This window comes from Mobula hypostoma, chromosome X1, assembly GCF_963921235.1.
Source record: "Mobula hypostoma chromosome X1, sMobHyp1.1, whole genome shotgun sequence".
Taxonomy (NCBI): Eukaryota; Metazoa; Chordata; class Chondrichthyes; order Myliobatiformes; family Myliobatidae; genus Mobula; species Mobula hypostoma.
In genome coordinates, this window is record NC_086128.1 from 48,726,513 (window position 1) to 48,745,750 (window position 19,238).

At 37.7% G+C, this 19,238-nt stretch overlaps 1 protein-coding gene across 2 annotated transcripts in view; it reads right to left on the reverse strand.

Annotated features, from left to right (window-relative positions):
- Window positions 1–4,986, reverse strand: part of LOC134340607 (acid-sensing ion channel 2-like) — a 475,200-nt gene extending 470,214 nt beyond the window's left edge. For both annotated transcript variants that reach the window (XM_063038047.1, XM_063038046.1), the window contains exon 1: window positions 3,964–4,986. In XM_063038047.1, the coding sequence (XP_062894117.1) occupies window positions 3,964–4,524 (561 nt within the window). In that variant the 5' untranslated portion in view covers window positions 4,525–4,986. The remainder of the gene's footprint in view (window positions 1–3,963) is intronic.
- Between the last annotated feature and the right edge of the window lie 14,252 nt (window positions 4,987–19,238).

The window sequence follows — 19,238 nt, forward strand, 5'->3', positions numbered from 1 at the left end:
ATACATTTGCATGCATTAATTCAAATCTGATCACTACTTAAAATTCTGTCATTGGTAGGGAAGCTGTAGGAGAGAATTCTTAGCACTGGGATTTCTATAGTGGGGTAGTCTAGGACCAGGGGGTACAGCCTCAGAATTGACGGATGTCCATTTAGAACAGAAATGAAGAAAAAGTACTTTAGCCAGAGGGTGGTGACTCTATGGAATTCATTGTCAGAGACAACTGTGCAGGCCAAGTCATTGAGTATATTTAAGACAGATGTTGATAGGTTCTTGGTTAATCAGGTGTCAAAGGTTACAGAGAGAAGGCAAGGAGAATGAGGTTGAGAGGAATAATAAATCAGCCAATTTAGAATGGTGGAGCAGACGCGATGGGCCAAGTAGCCTAATTCTGCTCTGTGTCTTATGGTTTTATGATCATTTAGAGAAGCTTAATTAGGGATAGTCAGCATGGCTCTGTGCAAGCCAAGTCATACCTTATTAATGTGACTGAATTTTTTGAGGAGGTGACCAAAGTGATTGATGATGGTAGAGCTGTTGATGTAGTCTAATTGGATTTTAGTTAGGCAATTGACAAGGTGTCTCATGGAAGCCTCATCCAGAAAATTGAGTTGTAGGACATCCATGATGATTTGGCTGTTTAGATTCAGAACTGGCTTGCCCATAAAAGACAGAAGGTAGTGGTCAATGGGACTTATTCTGGTTGGAGGTCATACTGGCACCTCTGTGATATAAATTACCAAGATGAAGATGTGGATATGTGGGTTAGTAAGATTGCAGATGATATAAAGTTTAGTGATGTTATGGATTGTGCAGAAGATGGCAAAAGGATACAGCAGAATATAGATCAGTTGCCAATATAGGCAGTAAAATGGCAGATGAAGTTTCATCCAGCCAAATGTGAGGTGTTGCACTTTGGAAGATTGCATGCAAAAGGGACAGTACACAGTTAATAGCAGGACCCTTAACAGTGTTGATATGCAGAAGATCTTGAGGTCCAAGTCCATAGCTCCCAGGAAGTGGCTGCATATGTTGGTGGGTAAGGCATGCTTGCCTTTATGAGACAAAAATATTGAGTTCCAGATTCAGTAAGTAATGTTGCAGCTTTATAGAACTCTGGTTTGGCCTTACCTGAAGTCTTGCATTCAATTCTAGTTGTCCCATTGTAGGAAGGATGTGAATGTCTTACACAGGGTACAGAAGAGGTTTACCAGGATGCTACCTGGATTAGAAGGCAAGAGGTTGGATAAACTTGAGTTGTTTTCGGTGCAACAGCGGAGAGTGAGGGGAGACCTGATGGGAGTTTACAGAATTATGAGAGGCATAGATACAATCGGCAGCGAGTATCTTTTTCCCAGAGTTGAAATGTCAAATTCAGGATGGCATGCATTTAAGGTGAGAGGAATAAGTTTGAACGAGGTTTGTGGGGCAAGTTTTTCTTTCAGAGAGTAACGAGTGCCTGGAGTGCACTGCCAGAGGTGGTAGAGGAGGCAAATACAACATAGATGTCAAAAAAACTCTTAGTTGGGCACATGAATCCACAGAAAATGGAGGGACATGGGCGTGTAGGCAGAAGGAACAAGTTTAGGTAGGCTAATTATTGATAGTTTAATTACTTTGGCACAACATTGCACCCAAAGCACCTGTTCCTATGCTGTATGGTTCTACGTTCTATCATGACGACTGGGGAATTTAAACTCTCTTAATTAAATAATCTGGAATAAAAAGTATACATCAATAATAGCAACCATGAATTGATTGTCATATAAATATAAATAGTTCATTATTATCATTTGGAGAAGAAAATCTACTGCCCTCACTTATGCTAGCCTACTTCTGATTCCAGACCCCATGTGATTGACTCTTTTGAAATGACATTGCAGTTCAAGGAAAATTACAGCTATGCATTAAATGCTGACCTTGCCGTAGTTGCCCATTGTTCATGGATGGATAGAAAAAACACACCTGAAAAAAGGTTACCAAACAATATATACAGTATGCAATCAAGATTTCCAGAAGTTGCTTCCTCAACACCCTATATTAAATCATATCAAATGATATGCCTTCACACATCACTCTGAAGCATTAGTCAACAAAACCTTCAAAAATAATAAATACTGTGTTATTCTAAAAGACTGTCAAATCTTAAGAGAAAATTATTACATTGTATCAATTACAATTTTAGTGACCTGATAAAAGAAGTTTACAAATTAAACTGGAATCTTCAAAAAGTTCTCATTCACTATTTAGTCCACGAATATTTGCATTCATGTAAGGGTTTGAAAAGGAGATACATTGCCACACGTCTGCAGATTTCAAACAGCTTTGAAATAAGCATTGGAAATTTACAACTGCTATGACTCCGAGGAAGAAAAATTGAGTTGCACTGGTAATATGTCGTGTCTACACAAACTTCACGTAGATGGAAGTACAGCCAAAAGAGTTTATTGGGAAAGTTAACTACATCAGATGAATGTATCAATTATAATTACAGAATTAAGGACGAAACTGATATATTTCAATAAACTAGATAGCTTACAGTAATCTATGTTTGCACAGCATGCGAAGGGAGGTTGTTCATTATCTTACGTTGAACATATATAATGTGTTTTTATCAGACCTTGCAAGAACTTCCTTTATAGACTGCTGGTAAGCAGTTAAAAGCATTTAGCTTCTGCAGTTATGCAGCATCTACACCAATGGCAAGTTCATTTAATGACTCAGGGACTTTGCAAGTGATGGGGATGAAGTATTGTACAGCCTACACTAACAGTGCAATGCCCTTTTGGAAGGAGAGGAAAAAATGTGGAGCATAAAGTAAAACATAAACTGTATTCACATACTACAATTTAACATAAATATTCACTTTGCTTAATACCTTGTGAATCATTAACTGAGTAAACAATTGTTTCTTTACAAAATACTACTTATTAAATGCAGGTCACTTCAGAAAGGTATACTTGATCAAGCTTATTTTCTGGACTACTGAGGAAAAGTCTGCACCAAGGACTCTGCTATAACATCATGTTAAAGGATACAACAAATTTCCAATACAGCATACAAGGATTAATAGACAAATAAAAGTTTTCCTTTATCCACTATTACATGGTCCAAAAGAATTAATGAGCACTTCCACAAGAGTAACAGTCAAAGTAATGTTCTGGGAAAATATTAGTCATTAGTCTGTTGAAATTAGTTACAGTAATTTCTGAACTTGTAACTATTACAGCACAAATGCAATGGAGCTGACTTATTTTGTCAATGTTTTGATGAAAAGATATACATTGGAACAACACTAAATAAAATGACATAATATTGTTACGCTGCCTTCTCTTGAAAATAAGCAAAGTAAAATGTATGGTAAGAAATTCCAATTGTAATATCACATTCTCAATAGAAAAATTGACATGGCAATATGAATGATTTGGCGACGCGCTTAACTCAAATCTATTTAAGAATAATTATAATCACAGCTCTAAGCACAACTAGTCAAAAAAATCTTTCAAAGGTCACTCCAGTGGCTTGGTGAATAGGTCAGACTGGTCAATTAAATTTAGGATATAGGTTAGAACTGTTAGACAGATTCTCATTCCTGCAACATTATAAGAGATTTTGCACCTGCAGATATTTGTCAGTAGCACTTACTCAAAGCAGTGGTAGTCTCTTATTAAAAGCTATTTATTCAATCCTTATTGCTTCCTGAGTGATCTCACTGACCTTTTATTTTCAGATATCTACCAAAACCATAATATAGGGCAAAATCATAGATGAAGATATTTACTGAGTAAAAATTGAAACTATTTGTGTCCAACAAAAGTCTCTAATGAGTAATTTGTAAATATTGCTTTCATATTTTCACTGATACAAGTTACATTTTTATGACAGCATGAACAGGAAGGAAGGACTTTGAAAATAGAATAACTTGGAGTGACAGAAATGGGCCAAATTAAAACTTTTACTCACAGTTTTGAAGTCCTTATGAGTACATCGCACTCCCCGGAACTTGCAGTACAGCATCATATCCTTAAGACTATGGCCAACACGGTCATAAAACTCATGCATATTGAATACCCTTGGCTTGTAATGTTTGAAATCAGCTTTCTTCTTGAGAGCTTTCAGCACAATGGGATCAGCCAGATGGGGGCTCTGGATCTCGAGGTGCACGTTGAGTAATCCCAGGAGCTCACCAGCATGGTAGAGATCATTTGCTGTTAGCTTTGAAAAGCGAAACTCGTTCAAGTTGCAGATAGTAACAGCGGGAAAGACCAGGTTGTTTGTGGCCACCTCTTCCAGCTTGGCAACATGCGGGTATGAGAAATAAAAAGCCACGCGTTCTGCGCATTCCACCACGAGTAGGCCCAAGGATCCAATAAATACTACCGTCCACATGAATCGACGCATGGTCATGGGCCCATAAACAAATATGTGCCTGATTCCATGAAGGGATGAAGTGTTGGCAAAAACATGGATAGTGGAAGGCTGCAGACTCCCCACACTGCCTGTGCTGTTCTCCTTCTCATCCATTTCTTTATTTATATTTGTATGTAAGTGATTTTACCTGTCTTCCAGCTGCTTAATGCACTTAGAGCTTCAATTTCATAAAGCAGTTGTTTTCGTTTTATCCTAAGAGCTCTGTTTTGGCTGATCTAGTTGGCCCTTTGTGTGGGGACAAAAGAAAAATCTTTCACAACAGATAGAAGCAAACTCTTGCCTTTGACTTCCACAGCACCATCAAAAAGCCTTCGTCTGTTTGGAAGCAGCGGGGATGGAAAGATAGGGTGGGAGGGATAAAGGATGCCACCAATCGTATTAAAGATTCTCCAGCTGACAATATTCCTGATGAAATACTTAAACCACGAAGCAGCCTGCAGTCCGTTAGCTTGTGTAAATGCTCTGCACAGTATCCACAGGGATGCCAGCCTTGTAGTGATGACTTATAAGAGAACAATTCCTTAATTTGATTGCTTGGTTTTCTATCTCTTATGGTGTTTATTACTGGAGTCCAACCACCTCTGGGCACTTTCCTGATGCTCTCAGTGTGATCCCAGGATCTTCGGATAGAAAGAATGGATTGCTAAATAAGAAAGCAGAGAGAGAGAGAGAGGAAGAGATTGAGAGAGAAAGAGAGAGAGAGAGAGCAAACAGATAGGAGAGAGTGAGGAGAGACAGTCTGCAAGTAAAACAGCAGCAGCATCAGCAGCAGTAACAACAGCAGAAGGCTCCACAGACTCACAATGAGCACATTAGTTATACTGGTATCCCAAGCTATCTAGAGCCTTCAAGCAAAAACAGTACTCTGATGCAAATTTTTTTAAAAAGCTAGATTATGCAATTGGCATGCCAAATAACTTTACAGAATGTTTAAAGGAAATAAATTCAGTAAAAACATAAAGAAAACCAAAAATACAGTCAGTACTTGATGCCGAGAGCGATTGACATTAGCAAGCACTCATTGATCTGTTGCATCTGGTGCTCGTCTGTGTGGAGTTTCGGGCTAAATACATCATCCAGTTGAGGGAATTACAACAGCAGCTTCCAGTGGTGTCTGACTGGGAGCTTGCCGAACAGCAAAGCAGAGGAGGGGAAGCCTGGATTACCGTCTGTGCAGAGGCGTTGATGTTTCTCTTAGTGCTTGCACTCATCACGTATAATAACTAACCAAGCCTTCTAAAATAAAATAATTGTGTATGCTTGACTTGCATTAACCCCGATCCAGGTTTAAGCTGGCTGTTCAAAATATTAAATTAACCTCCTCAGACACAACAGTAGCTTAGATTTTGCCATTCTTAACCCATTACTGTAAGTGATTCTGGTCAAACGAGTACATGCATTACTACTGTGCTGCACTGAATTTAAGGAAAAGCACTAGCGAACATAATGACTGCTTAAAGCATGACTCTAAATTCTAACTGAATGGAATGATCATGGATTATTTCTAATGAGGAGTCAGTAAAAGCAACAATCAGCCTTGTTAATCAAATCAAGGTTATTCAGTTTGAATATCTTTAAAAGATTAAGCTTGACCCGCACTTCTAAGAGGATAGGATTACAGGTGTGGTCATATTGTTTTTTTTAAACTTCAATGTTTTAAATATGCTTGTTTTAGCAATATTCAGGGGAATTTATCACAAACCAGTTAATATATTTTTTACAGTCATTGAACCACCCATGTGATTGTTCAGAATTAGGAAATAAAGAAAGAAAAAGATGTGTGAAAACTGAAATAAAAACAGAAAATCCCCTTTGATATTCGACCACTTCCATTCCCCAAACTTACTTCAGACTGAGCAATTGTTCACTCCTCCTCTTTCTTCCCCATTCCTCTCTGTATCTTAAAACTTTCTCCTGTCTGATGAAATAACATTAGCCAGAAATTTTTTCTTTCTTCACAGATGCTACCTAATCTGCTGAGAACGTTCAGCATTTTCTGTCCTTATGTATCCCTGATAAAATAAGTCAATATCCTTTGTAGCATATAATGTATAAATTGGATCTTCCATGAGGCTAAAAGATCTTATTGATATAAATAGGTGCATCCTGAGATCAATCAGAAAATATTTTCTGGTCAGCTGCTGTGAAAATGCTAAAAAAAAAATGACATGCTGTCTTTTTCTAATACACATATTTTAAGGCATGACAGAACTTCCAATGCATAACATTTAAATTTCAGAAGAAACAAGACATGTTAAGCAAGATTAAATTCAGATTTAGTTAAGTGTCTACTTCACAGTATGAAACATATGTAACACCAAAGCTTCTCATGCAGGTTCAAAGTACAAATGGTTATTCACCCACAGAATGCTCTCCTGACTTTGCTTGCATGACCAAACATTTTACTAATGTGTTTCCTGAGAAATGAAAAATGACTGTAGCCATTTTGTATTATCAGTTAGTATCAAGCACGAAAACATTGCATACATAATAAAGTTCTGTTTCTGCTTTCTGAGGAGAGAATGGATCCTAACAGTACTCCAATATTCCAATGTGACAAAATAGTATAGTATTCTGAAGCAAGTGGAAATCTGTTTTGTTTTAATGCATTCTAGAATTCAATCAAGACTTGGCTCTGATTTCTCAACAATATTCTCTCTAAAAGTGACAGTATTACAAGCATAACATTGGTAAATGCCTATAATATAACCCTGAACAACAATCTTTCGTGCTGGCCTACTACAGCAGAGAATCAGGTATCAGAGAATTTCAAAGATGCATTTATTCCGTGACAGCTTGAGAAGAAAATTTTATCCATTGGATCCAAGAGGAGAGTGTTACATGAGATAAATAGTCGTGGTCATCAAATCGGTGTGAAGTGAACTCATTTCATCATGATTAATGCAGAATTTTAACCATACCAATTAAATATGGAATTCCATATACACTAGGAGATCTTAGATATTGATTTCATGACAATGGGCTATAATTTCCCCTGTAATCTAACCCAGTACATTTTCAGTGGCAGGGGAGCATACATTATTAGTGTTTGGAAAACTGCAAGGGATAATTGCTGGTAATCTAGACTACAGTAATATTTAACAGGAATGACTAATATCCCTTGTATAACAGAATAGTAAACTGCAGTAATCTTCAATCAATTAACAAGTACTCATTTATTGCAGTCAGAGGACAGAGGGGCCAGAGATATTGTTTTCTGAAGGTGCTAATTTAACTACTGACCACATTCTATACGAATCAGTGAATTTCAATAAAAACGTTCACCCATTGATTGAAATTCTATTATTTCTAAAGAATTTCAATGGTTTCTACAGTTTATACACCATCATCTGACAGGAGGAAACCCGATACAATTGACAAGGGGAAATCGGGAAAAAATTCAACAAATAATCTCGGATTTACACTTGATATATAAAAGCCAATTTATATACATTTTTACTTTAAGGAAGTTAAGTTCAAAATGTTTCATATTTATCCCTTCTTTTCAAGGGAATATGCAGTATAAAGTTAACCACTAGGAGGGGCCAGAGCATACTTTGAGTTCAAGCAAAAGCTGTCATCATCCTAACTACTGCTCATTAATCCCTTTCACTCCGTAATAAAGTCTGATCCACATGTGCTGGACTAGATTGCACTGGATGCAGGATGCTGCTTATGATGCCCACCCGTTCTATTACATTTCCTGGATGCAAAGTGCCAAGCAAGCTACCCCACTGCATCGGAGGAATGGCAAGCCTCTGAGAAAGAAGTTGGCTTCAGGTGGCGTACGCTCTCCCCACTTCCGGAATACTCTGAGCTGTCAAAGGTTTTGAAGTGTTATTAAATATCTCAGAATGTCAAGACATTTTACAACTATTTAAATTGATGTATGCAATTAAAACTGTCTGGAAAAAAATTAACAGAAAAATACAACTGTGGAAATCTAATGATCAAGAATGCCGAATTATGAGGGCCTATATTACATCATGATATAGTTCTTAACTGTGAAGGGCAGTATTAACTTATTTTTTTGGTTGTTGCACCAGACAGTCAGCCATTCTTCTCTGGTGCGTGGTGTCAGGATTGGTCTCCTTTCGGATTAACCGGGTCACGATATGAACGTTCCTGACTCGACACTTTTTTTTACGAGGCTGAGTGGCTAGCTCGACGTTCAACCCAGCGCGGATGGAAAGCGTGCTCGGGGAGTGGCCAGTCTTGGATTCAAACTCAGGAGCCTTCGTTCTGGAGTCTGACGCTGATGCCATTATTAACTTATAAAACAGGGTGTTATGGATTAATCAAAGGCAAAACTGTTCAGAGGAATTAATAACATATATAGGATAACAATAAAGAAAGAAAATACAGATGGGGTCTCATATAATCAAAATACTAGAAGGATATGGCCTCAGTGGCAAATCAGTTTATTGATCATGCATTTTCATCAGTGAACAATGAGGATAAAGAGTAGGAAGAATCAGTAACTAGGACCATTACAGTCAGTAGCAGTCAGAACTGCAGTCAGATGCAGGTGAACGACTGTAAGAGTTGAAGGTGATCTAATCAGTTATATGAAAAAGAAAATTCAGCCCAGACCAGCTGCCTGAGGAACATTTGTCCACATCAGGTACAATAAAAGCTGCGGATTTGTGATTAAGTGATTTGGGAATACTTAGACACAAGAGATACTGCAGATGCTATAAATCTGGATCAATACACTCAAAATGCTGCAGAAACTCAGCGGGTCAGGCAACATCTATGGAGGGAAACGGAAAGCCACTCTTTCAGCCAAGATCTTTCATCAGGACTGGAAAGGGGGCAGAGGCCAGAATTAAAGGTTATGGGGAGGAGGAGGAGCAGGAGCTGGCAGGTGATGGGCAAATCCAGATGAGGGGGGGAGGCAGGAGGGTGGAGGAGGAGGGAATAAGGAAATAATGTGAGAAGCTGGGAAGTGATAGGTGGGGAAGGTGAAGGGCTGAGGAAGGAGGAATTTGTTAGGAGAGGACAACAGACCATGGAATAAGGGAAGGGGGCAGGGAAGCGGAAGGAGGAAGATCATGAAGGTTGGGGAGGATAGGAGAAGGGGTAATGGGGCCATAGGGATAAAGGAAAGCTTGGGGGAGAGGTTACTGGAAGTTAGGGAAATAGATATTCATGCCATCAGGTTGGAGACTACCATGATGGAATACGAGGTGTTGATCCTGGCTTCAGAGTGGCAGTGTCGGAGGCCATGGACGGACATGTCAGTGTGGGAATGTGAAGTGCAATTAAAATGACTGGTCACCAGGAGATGCTGATCAGTCACTTACACCAGATTTAGCAAAGGTGCTCGACGATGCAAACCCTAATTTGTACTGGATCACATTGGTTCAGAGGAGGCCACACTGGGAGCATTGGATAATACACTTATGCTCACAATAGGGATCAGTGGACTTTATTCCCTGGAGTGTAGAAGAATGAGGGGAGATTTGATAGAGGTATATAAAATTATGATGGGTATAGATAGAGTGAATGCAAGCAGGCTTTTTCCACTGAGGCAAGGGGAGAAAAAAACCAGAGGACATGGGTTAAGGGTGAGGGGGGGGAAGTTTAAAGGGAACATTGCGGGGGCTTCTTCACACAGAGAGTGGTGGGAGTATAGAATGAGCTGCCCGACGTAAATGCGGGTTCTTTTTTAACATTTAAGAATAAATTGGACAGATACATGGATGGGAGGTGTATGGAGGGATATGGTCCGTGTGCAGGTCAGTGGAACTAGGCAGAAAATGGTTCGGCACAGCCAAGAAGGGCCAAAAGGCCTGTTTCTATGGTTCTATGGTTCTATGGTTCTATGGTAAAAGTTATAGTTCCTGCTTAGTGAAATTTAACATGCATCCTTTACATACCAAGACAAAAAAAAGTTGTATTGGAGAGTACAAAAATGGAAAAGAAATTAAACAAAGATTTTGTACCTGTATTCATAACAAATATCAAAAACCTCCTATAAATAGTGGAGAAATATAGCGCTAGGCTTAATGAAAAGCTAAAATAAATTAGAATTGATGAAAAAAAATTAGAGAAATGAATGAGTCTGAAAACCAGTATATTCTCAGAACCTGATATCCTGCATCCCAAGATTTTGAAAGCTGTTGCCACAATGATAATTGATTCATATATTGTCACCTTCCGAAATTCTATAAATTCTAATATGGTTCCCACATATTGAAATGTATTAGATGTAACTTAGCTGCTTAGGCAAGAAGGTAGAGAAAATGATGCAGTGGAGCAGCAGTTAGTGCAGCTGATGCACATCTCGAGTGACCCTGTTCAATCTGTGGTGATATCATGTGTAAGGATGTGATTGGAGAGAGTTCTGAACATGCACAGAAATGAGAGAATGATCTGGAACATGGCTTGGTAAAAATGTGGTTTGGTTTTGTTGCTATAAATAAAAGCTCTAATTCTTCCAGAATATGATTCTTTATTGTTAACCCACTGTACATATAAATACAAAGAACACAACATGGTGTCAGAAGTTGGTCTGGAAGACCCCATGGTGTCAGAAGTCGGTTTGGAAGAATAATACGTTCACTAACACGGGAGAAGTGAAGATAATCGAAGAAAAAAAGAGTTCGATCTGTTTGGTGTTTGCTAACAGTTTCAAAAATGGAAGGTTTGCAACCTCCACCAACACTTCAGCTGACTGGGAACGTAGCTGAGAACTGGAGAAAATTCAAGCAGCGTTTTGAAATATATTTATCAGCGATCGGAGCAGATAAAAAATGGGAAAAAATGAAAGCAGCGCTTCTATTCCACGTAACAGGTAATGACGCAATTGAGGTATATAATCACTTTGTTTTTGAAGATGGAGATAGTTTAAATTTGAAATCAATAATAATTCGAAGCATTTTGTATACCAAAGCGAAAAGTGACGTATGAGTGGTACAAATTTTTCACGTGTAAGCAGAAAGCTGGTAAAACTATTGATCAATTTGTTATGGAGTTGAGACACCACAGTAAAACATGCGAGTTTGCAGAACTGACAGACTCTCTCATTAAAGACAGAATTGTTTGTGGCATTCTGGATAATGGTCTGAGAGAAAGACTGTTACGAGAACAAGATTTGGATTTGCAAAAAGCTTTGATGCTCTGCAAAGCTTCAGAAACCGTAACGTCACAGGTTAAAGAGTTTTTTATTGAGAACTGCAACGTACACACTGTGAATGAGTGCGAACATATTAGAAATAATAATAAAACCACAACAAAACCAACAGAGAGCAAGACTTCGTCTGAGAGAAAAAAGCTATGTGATCGCTGTGGGCGGCAGCACCGGCCAAAACAGTGTCCAGCATATGGGAAAATATGCAACGACTGTGGTAAGAGTAATCATTTTTAATCCTATTAGTGATCAGTAAAAGTTCCGCCTTAGTTTTCCTTCTTGAGCCTACCGAATATGAAATTATCTGTCCTCTAATAAAAGATTTTATCGCATCCCAAATAACCAAATTTGACATTCCCTCAGTTGTATTCAATTAAAAAAATAGAGAAATGTGTTCTTTAATAAAATTTACAAAAGTTGAATCTTGCAACAATGAAATATTAAATCTCCACTGAGGTATGTGAATATTATCAAAGAGTTCCAAAGTTAGTTTCATAGGTGCATGATCTGACAACGCAATCACATCATACACACACTCAACAACAGAGGGCACTGATCGCATAGCCAAGAAAAAATAATCAATTCTTGAATATTTATGGTACACATGTGAAAAAAAAGAAAAATCTTTTTTTTTAGGAAATTTAAATCTCCAAATGTCAATCAGACCATATTCTAATAAAAAAAGAATTAATACAAGTCGCAGCTTTATTAGGAAGTGACGGATTGGTGGATGATCTGTCAATCGACGGGTTAAGACAACAGTTAAAGTCACCACCCATAATCAACTTATATACTTCATACTTTATAGTCACCAAACCAATTGGTACTAGAATGTACAATCATCACAGCGATATTTGATTCTGCGCTTCACACTCCCTGGATTACAAATATTAAATATTAAAAATATTTAAATTCAGCAATACAGAAAATAGCTTCTTAAAAAATTCAGGACTATCAATATTAGGTGCATATACACACATCAAAGCCACCTTTTGACCACACAACAAAACAGTGACAATTAAATATCTTCCAAGTAAATCAGTAACAGTATTAAAATGAACAAAAGGGATTTTAGAATTAATAAAAATAGATACCCCTTGTTATTTTATTTACTGATAAAGAATGAAATAAGGGTCCCTTCCAAAATTTAAAAAAGCTATTTTCATCCTGTCTACGGATATGGGTCTCCTGCGCAAAAATAATATCTGCATGAAGTGTTTTTAATTTCTTAAAAATATTTCTGCGCTTAATAGGTTGGTTCATACCATTTAAATTCCAAGATATTATATTGATTTTATTAAGATCCATATTTAAAATGTAATGTAAAAATTTTATAAAGTAATCTAATACGCAGGCGCAGCCTAAATTGGAAGAAAGAGCAAAGCTTGATTCGTTTAGAAAGAAAAGCAAGATGATTGACAAAGATAAACCCCTCAGGACTGCCCAGTCAAAAAAAAACTAACCTAATAGGATTAAAGAAATTGTTAAACTCTATTCAGTAACACCTAGTGAAGATCTCTTTAAGGAAAAGGTGGAACTCCAAGCACAACATGATTTGCTTTTGACTTTTCCCATTGAACAGCAACTTCTTAAATCCAAAAGCCAATTTTATATACATGGGGACAAATCAGGCAAATTATTAGCTAGTCAGTTAAAAGCAAATATGGCTAGAAGGCAGATCCTAAAAGCATGAAGACCTGATAGAACTGTAAAGGTAGATCCTTATGAAATTAATAAGATATTTATGGATTTCTACTATAATCTTTATGAGTCTGAATTTTCAGATAATATTACCTTTATGAATAGTTTTTTATGAAAATTTAATATACCTAAAATCTCTATTCAAGATATGAATACATTAGGTGCCCCTATTAAACAAGAGGAAATAGCAAGGGCTATACCCTCTCTCCAATCAGCTAAGGCTCTGGGACCAGATGGATATACAGTGGAATTTTATAAGACTTTACTGATATACTCATACCTCATTTATGTCAAATTTTCACTGATTCTATGTCCTCTGGGACTCTCTCAAAAACTTTCTATGAAGCTTCAATCTCTTTAATTCCTAAAAAAGATAAATATTTATCTGAATGTGCCTCTTATAGACCAATTTCTCTATTGAATGTGGATTTAAGATTTTGGCTAATAGACTTGAGAATATTTTACCTACTGTTATTTCCAATGACCAAACTGGATTTATTAAAAATAGATATTCACATTTTAATATTCAAAGATTATTAAATATTATTCACTCTTCTTCATCTAAAGAATCTGAATGTGTTATTTCTCTTGATGCAAAGAAAGCTTTTGATAGGGTGGAGTGGTCTTAATTATTTGAGGTTTTGGAAAGATTTAATCTTGGCCCGGGATTTATTTCCTGAATTAAGTTGATCTATCATGCTCCTATGGCTGCCGTTATAACTAATAATCAAAAATCTCCCTATTTTAGATTACATAGGGGTACTCAACAGGGATGCCCTCTTAGCCCTTTATTATTTAACTTGGCCTTAGAACCCCTTGTTATTGCTCTTAGAGATTCTAATACTGTTCAGGGTATTAAGAGAGGGGACAAAATACACAAGGTTTCGTTATATGCAGATGACCTGTTAGTTTATATTTCAGATCCTAGGAAATCTACTCCTTCTATGTTATCTATATTTTCTGAATTCAGTAGTTTTTCTGGGTATAAATTAAATTTACATAAAAGTGAGTTTATTTGAAGCGCAGAATCAAATATCGCTGTGATGATTGTACATTCTAGTATCAATTGTTTGGCAACAATAAAGTATAAAGTATAAAGTTATTTCCTATTAATAATTACTCCGATCCAAATCATCAAATACCTTTTAGTATTGCTGAAAATTACTTTACCTTTCTTGGTATTAAAATTACTAAAAATTTTAAAGATCTCTACACATATAATTTTTTTCCATTAATTGGCTACGCCAAACAAATGCTTTCTAAATGGTTGCCTATGACATTATCATTAATAGGTCGAATTAATGCTATTAAAATGATAGTTTTACCGAAATTTTTATGTATATTTCAGGAAGTTCCTTTCTTTGTTCCTAAAAAGTTCTTCGACAGAATAGATTCTATATTTTTATCTTATATTTGGAAAAATAAAAATCCTAGATTGAGTAAACCCTTATTGCAGAAATTAAAAAAGGATAGTGGTATGGCTTTGCCTAACTTTAGAATGTACCATTGGGCAATTAATATTCTATATATTACTTTTTGGATTCACTATTCAGATATACATGATTGTCCTTCATGGTTGGATTTAGAGGTAAACTCGGTAAAAGAATTCTCTTTGGCTTCTTTACTGGGAGCTCCTCTTCACTTTTTGTTTTCTAAGATTAGCAGACAAGAATTTAATCCCATTATTAAACATACATTAAGAATTTGGTTTCAGTTTTGTAGATTTTTTGAGTTAAATAATTTTATTCTTTCTAGTAATAATCATCTCAATTATTTTTTTAAACCATCAATTTTGGATAAGGCCTTTTTAATTTGGAAAACCAAGGGAATATTAACTTTTTCAGATTTGTTTTTAGGGGACTGTTTAATGCTTTTTCTCAGTTAGTGGATAAATATGATTTATCTAATGTACACCTTTTTAGATATTTACAAATTAGGAATTTCTTACGTGGTTTGTTGCCAAATTACCCTTCTGCTTATCCACCTAATGTGACAGATGCTCTATTTTAGTTTAAACCATTTCAAAAAGTGTTGATAGCTATAATCTATAAACGCTTATTGAACTCACGAATGATATCTAATGATAAAATTAAATGCGCTTGGGAATCGGAACTTTAAGAATCATTTTCAGATAATCAATGTAGTAAAATTTTTCATTCAGTTAACAACTCATCTATTTGTGCCCATCATTCCTTGATACAGTTCAAGGTAGTGCATCGGGCCCATATGTCAAAGGATAATCTAGCGAGTATTTTCTCCAATATCAATCCTATTTCTGACAGATGTAATACTGAGGTGGCCACTTAGTAACTCATATGTATTGGTCTTGTATAAAGCTAGATAACTTTTGGGGACACAAACACGAGGAATTCTACAGATGCCGGAAGCTCAAGCAACATACATCAAAGTTGCTGGTGAACGCAGCAGGCCAGGCAGCATCTCTAGGAAGAGGTCTCGGCCTGAAACGTCAACTGTACCTCTTCCTAGAGATGCTGCCTGGCCTGCTGCGTTCACCAGCAACTTTGATATGTGTTGCCATAACTTTTGGAGAGATGTTTTTAAAATACTATCCAAAGTTTTGGATTTGGATCTATAACCTAATTTGCTTACAGCAATTTTTGGGATTATCCCATTGTAAGCAGGAAATATTCCTGTTTCTGCTCAATGTATGATAGCCTTTTCAACCTTACTGGCTAGGAGAGCTATTTTATTGAAGTGGAAGGATTCTAATCCACCTACGGTCTTTTATTGGCTCTCCCCCATTATGTCCTGCTTAAGTTTAGAGAAAATAAGAAGTCGGACATTTGATACATCCTTTAAATTTGAGCAAATCCGGCGACCTTTTATCCAATATTTTCATTTAATCTGATTTATTACTCTTGCAATCTTTTTTTTTTGAAGTTTTAGATTTGATCAGAAAGTCCTTCTCTCTTTCTTTTTTGGTTGTATCCTCAAAATGGACTGCCCAGTCCCTTTTTCTGTTTTTTCCCCTCTATAGTGTAGTGGTTTTTTTTTTATCTTTCCATTTAAAACCAAATGTTTTTTTCTTTTCTCTTCATAAACTGATAAGAGGAGAATTGTTCATTTCATTTTTTTATTATATATTTTATACTAGTTTAACAATATCTATGATCTTGACAATGTCTATCTCAATCTCGGTTTATATTATTACTGATATATATATATATAATTCTCCTCTTAATTGTATTTATGCTTCTTTTAAATCAATAAAAAATTAATAAATAAAGTAAGAGTGATCATTTTTCACACTGTTGCAGAAGTAGAAAGAAAATAAAACCAGTAAATGCAGTGCTTGAAAATGAACTTGTGGAGTTTTATATAGAAGTGCTTTGTGAAAACAAACAAGGTAAGAATGACTGGACTATTCCATTGCAAGTGAACCAAAACAATATTCTGTTTAAACTTGATACTGGAGCACAAGTAAATGTACTTGCAGTATCTGAGTTTAATGCATTAGAGCCAAGACCAAAGTTACATAAGACAAATATAAAAGTAACTGGGTATTCAGGTGCAGACATTCCAGTTAAAAGAACATGTATGGCAAAAGTATCACACAAAAATATTGTGCACATGCTTTCATTTGTGGTGGTGCCAAAGAATGTACAGTCAATACTGGGTCTATCTGCCTGTGAGAGACTGGATTTGGTGAAAAGAGTTTTAGTCCTGGACAGTGACACAGAGTCAGAATACAGTGACAGAATGGAACGGCTAGAAGTCATAAAGAAAGCTACGAGACCCATCCCTTTGTTACCAGCAGCTGACAAAGCATTGCCACCAAAACCAGGAGTGGCAATTTTGCCCTCTGGAAGTAACGCACATGCATCAATGGGCCATGCATTCCGTCACAATCTCACCTCTGCAGGAGGACAGAGGCCAAACTTGCCGGTACAGTACAATACTGATCTGAAGCCAAAGAGTGACAAGAATCAGGATCCAACTGAAGAAGTGAAAGCACAAGTGAAGCAATTGAGAAGTTTTATTGAAATGATGAAGTCTCAGCATAAAAAAGAGATTACACAGTTAGTGAATGAATTAGATGAAGAAAATAAGATTCGTATTTCATTACAAATGGAAGTGAAGGAATTAAGAAAGCTACAGTACTTGAAGTACAACCCAGATCATACACGGTCCAAATAGAAGAAGGAGCAGTGTTAAGAAGAAATCGCAAAGACCTTAAGAAAGAGCCAACTTCAGAGCTTCAGTTAACTGATGCAGACCAGACAAAACATGGAAATAACAACGAAACACAAGAACAGTGTGAACCAGTAGAAGGTCCACTCGTGTTCATAAACCCCCAGAGAGACTGATAGAGACATGTTAAGTTATGCATTTGTTTTGATCAATGTTGCTAATTGTTTTCTTTTTAAGGAAAGGAAGATGTGGTGATATTACTGTCATGGTCCAGTCCCAGAATGCGGACTTCACATTCACAGTCTGGTCCATCGATCCTTGTTCCAGGTTTTCCTGTTTTCTCCCTTGTTCTGTTGGGTGCCTTAATTGAGGCACCTGATTCTCATTTTAGGCTAAAACATAAGTACCTCTCAAACCAAGGATTCCCTGCTGGACTGTTCCCTTCCCCTTCTGAAGCCTCACCTGCATCCCTATGAAGCTCAACTGCCGGAGTGAGACATAAGAAAGCTTATGGGGTGTTAGCTTTCATAAATTGAGGGATAGAGTTTAAGTGCCGCGAGGTAATGATGCAGCTCCATAAAACTCTGGTTAGGCCACACTTGGAGTACTGTGTCCAGTTCTGGTTGCCTCACTATAGGAAGGATGTGGAAGCAGTGGAAAGGGTACAGAGGAGATTTACCAGGATGCTGCCAGGTTTAGAGAGTATGGATTATGATCAGAGATTAAAGGAGCTAGGGCTTTACTCTTTGGAGAGAAGGAGGATAAGAGGAGACATGATAGAGGTATACAAGATATTAAGAGGAATAGATAGAGTGGATAGCCAGCGCCACTTCCCCAGGGCACCACTGCTCAATACAAGGGGACATGGCTTAAGGTAAGGGGTGGGAAGTTCAAAGGGGATATTAGAGGAAGGTTTTTTACTCAGAGAGTGGTTGGTGCGTGGAATACCCTGCCTGAGTCAGTGGTGGAGGCAGATACACTAGTGAAGTTTAAGAGACTACTAGACAGGTATATGGAGGAATTTAAGGTGGGGGGTTACATGGGAGGCAGGGTTTGAGGGTTGGCACAACAATGTGGGCTGAAGGGCCTGTACTGTGCTGTATTATTCTATGTTTTATGACCCAGCAACACAGACAGTCTTTTACTCTTGCCATCCTGGGTTCCCTCCTGTTGAATTCACCCCCCCCCCACCCGTGTGGTCCATAGTCTGGGGAAGCCTTTTGGATTGCCAGGAGGCTCCCGTAGAGGAGGGACTACTGTCATGGTCCGGTCCGTGAAGTCCGCATTCCGGTTCATGGTCCGGTCCATCGATCCTTGTTCCGGGTTTTCCTGTTTTCTCCCTTGTTCTGTCGGATGCCTTAATTGAGGCACCTGATTCTCGATTTGGGCTGGCACATAAATACCTCTCAAACCAAGGATTCCCTGCTGGACTGTTCCCTTCCCCTTCTGAAGCCTCACTTGCATCCCTGTCAAGCTCAACTGCCGGAGTGAGACCAGAGCCTTGCCATGCCAAGATAAGGAACTATCTATCAATGAGTTTGGAACTGTCTCTTTGTGTCCCTGTGTTTAATGTCCGTGACAAAGAAGAGTCCCGGCCCTAGGTCCTGTTCCCAAGGAGGGGTCCTGACTCTGTGTTCTGTGTTCCTGTGCTCAAGTCCAAGGCTCTGTGTTTCAAAACCAAATCCAGGTGCCGTGTTCCAGCCCTGTCCAAGTCTGAGCTTCGTGTCCTCTTCCAGTCCATGTGCCTCGCCCAGCCCAGGAGTACATCGCCCAGCATGGTGCTGGAGATTCCTCGTCCTGTGCTGGATCATCCTCATCC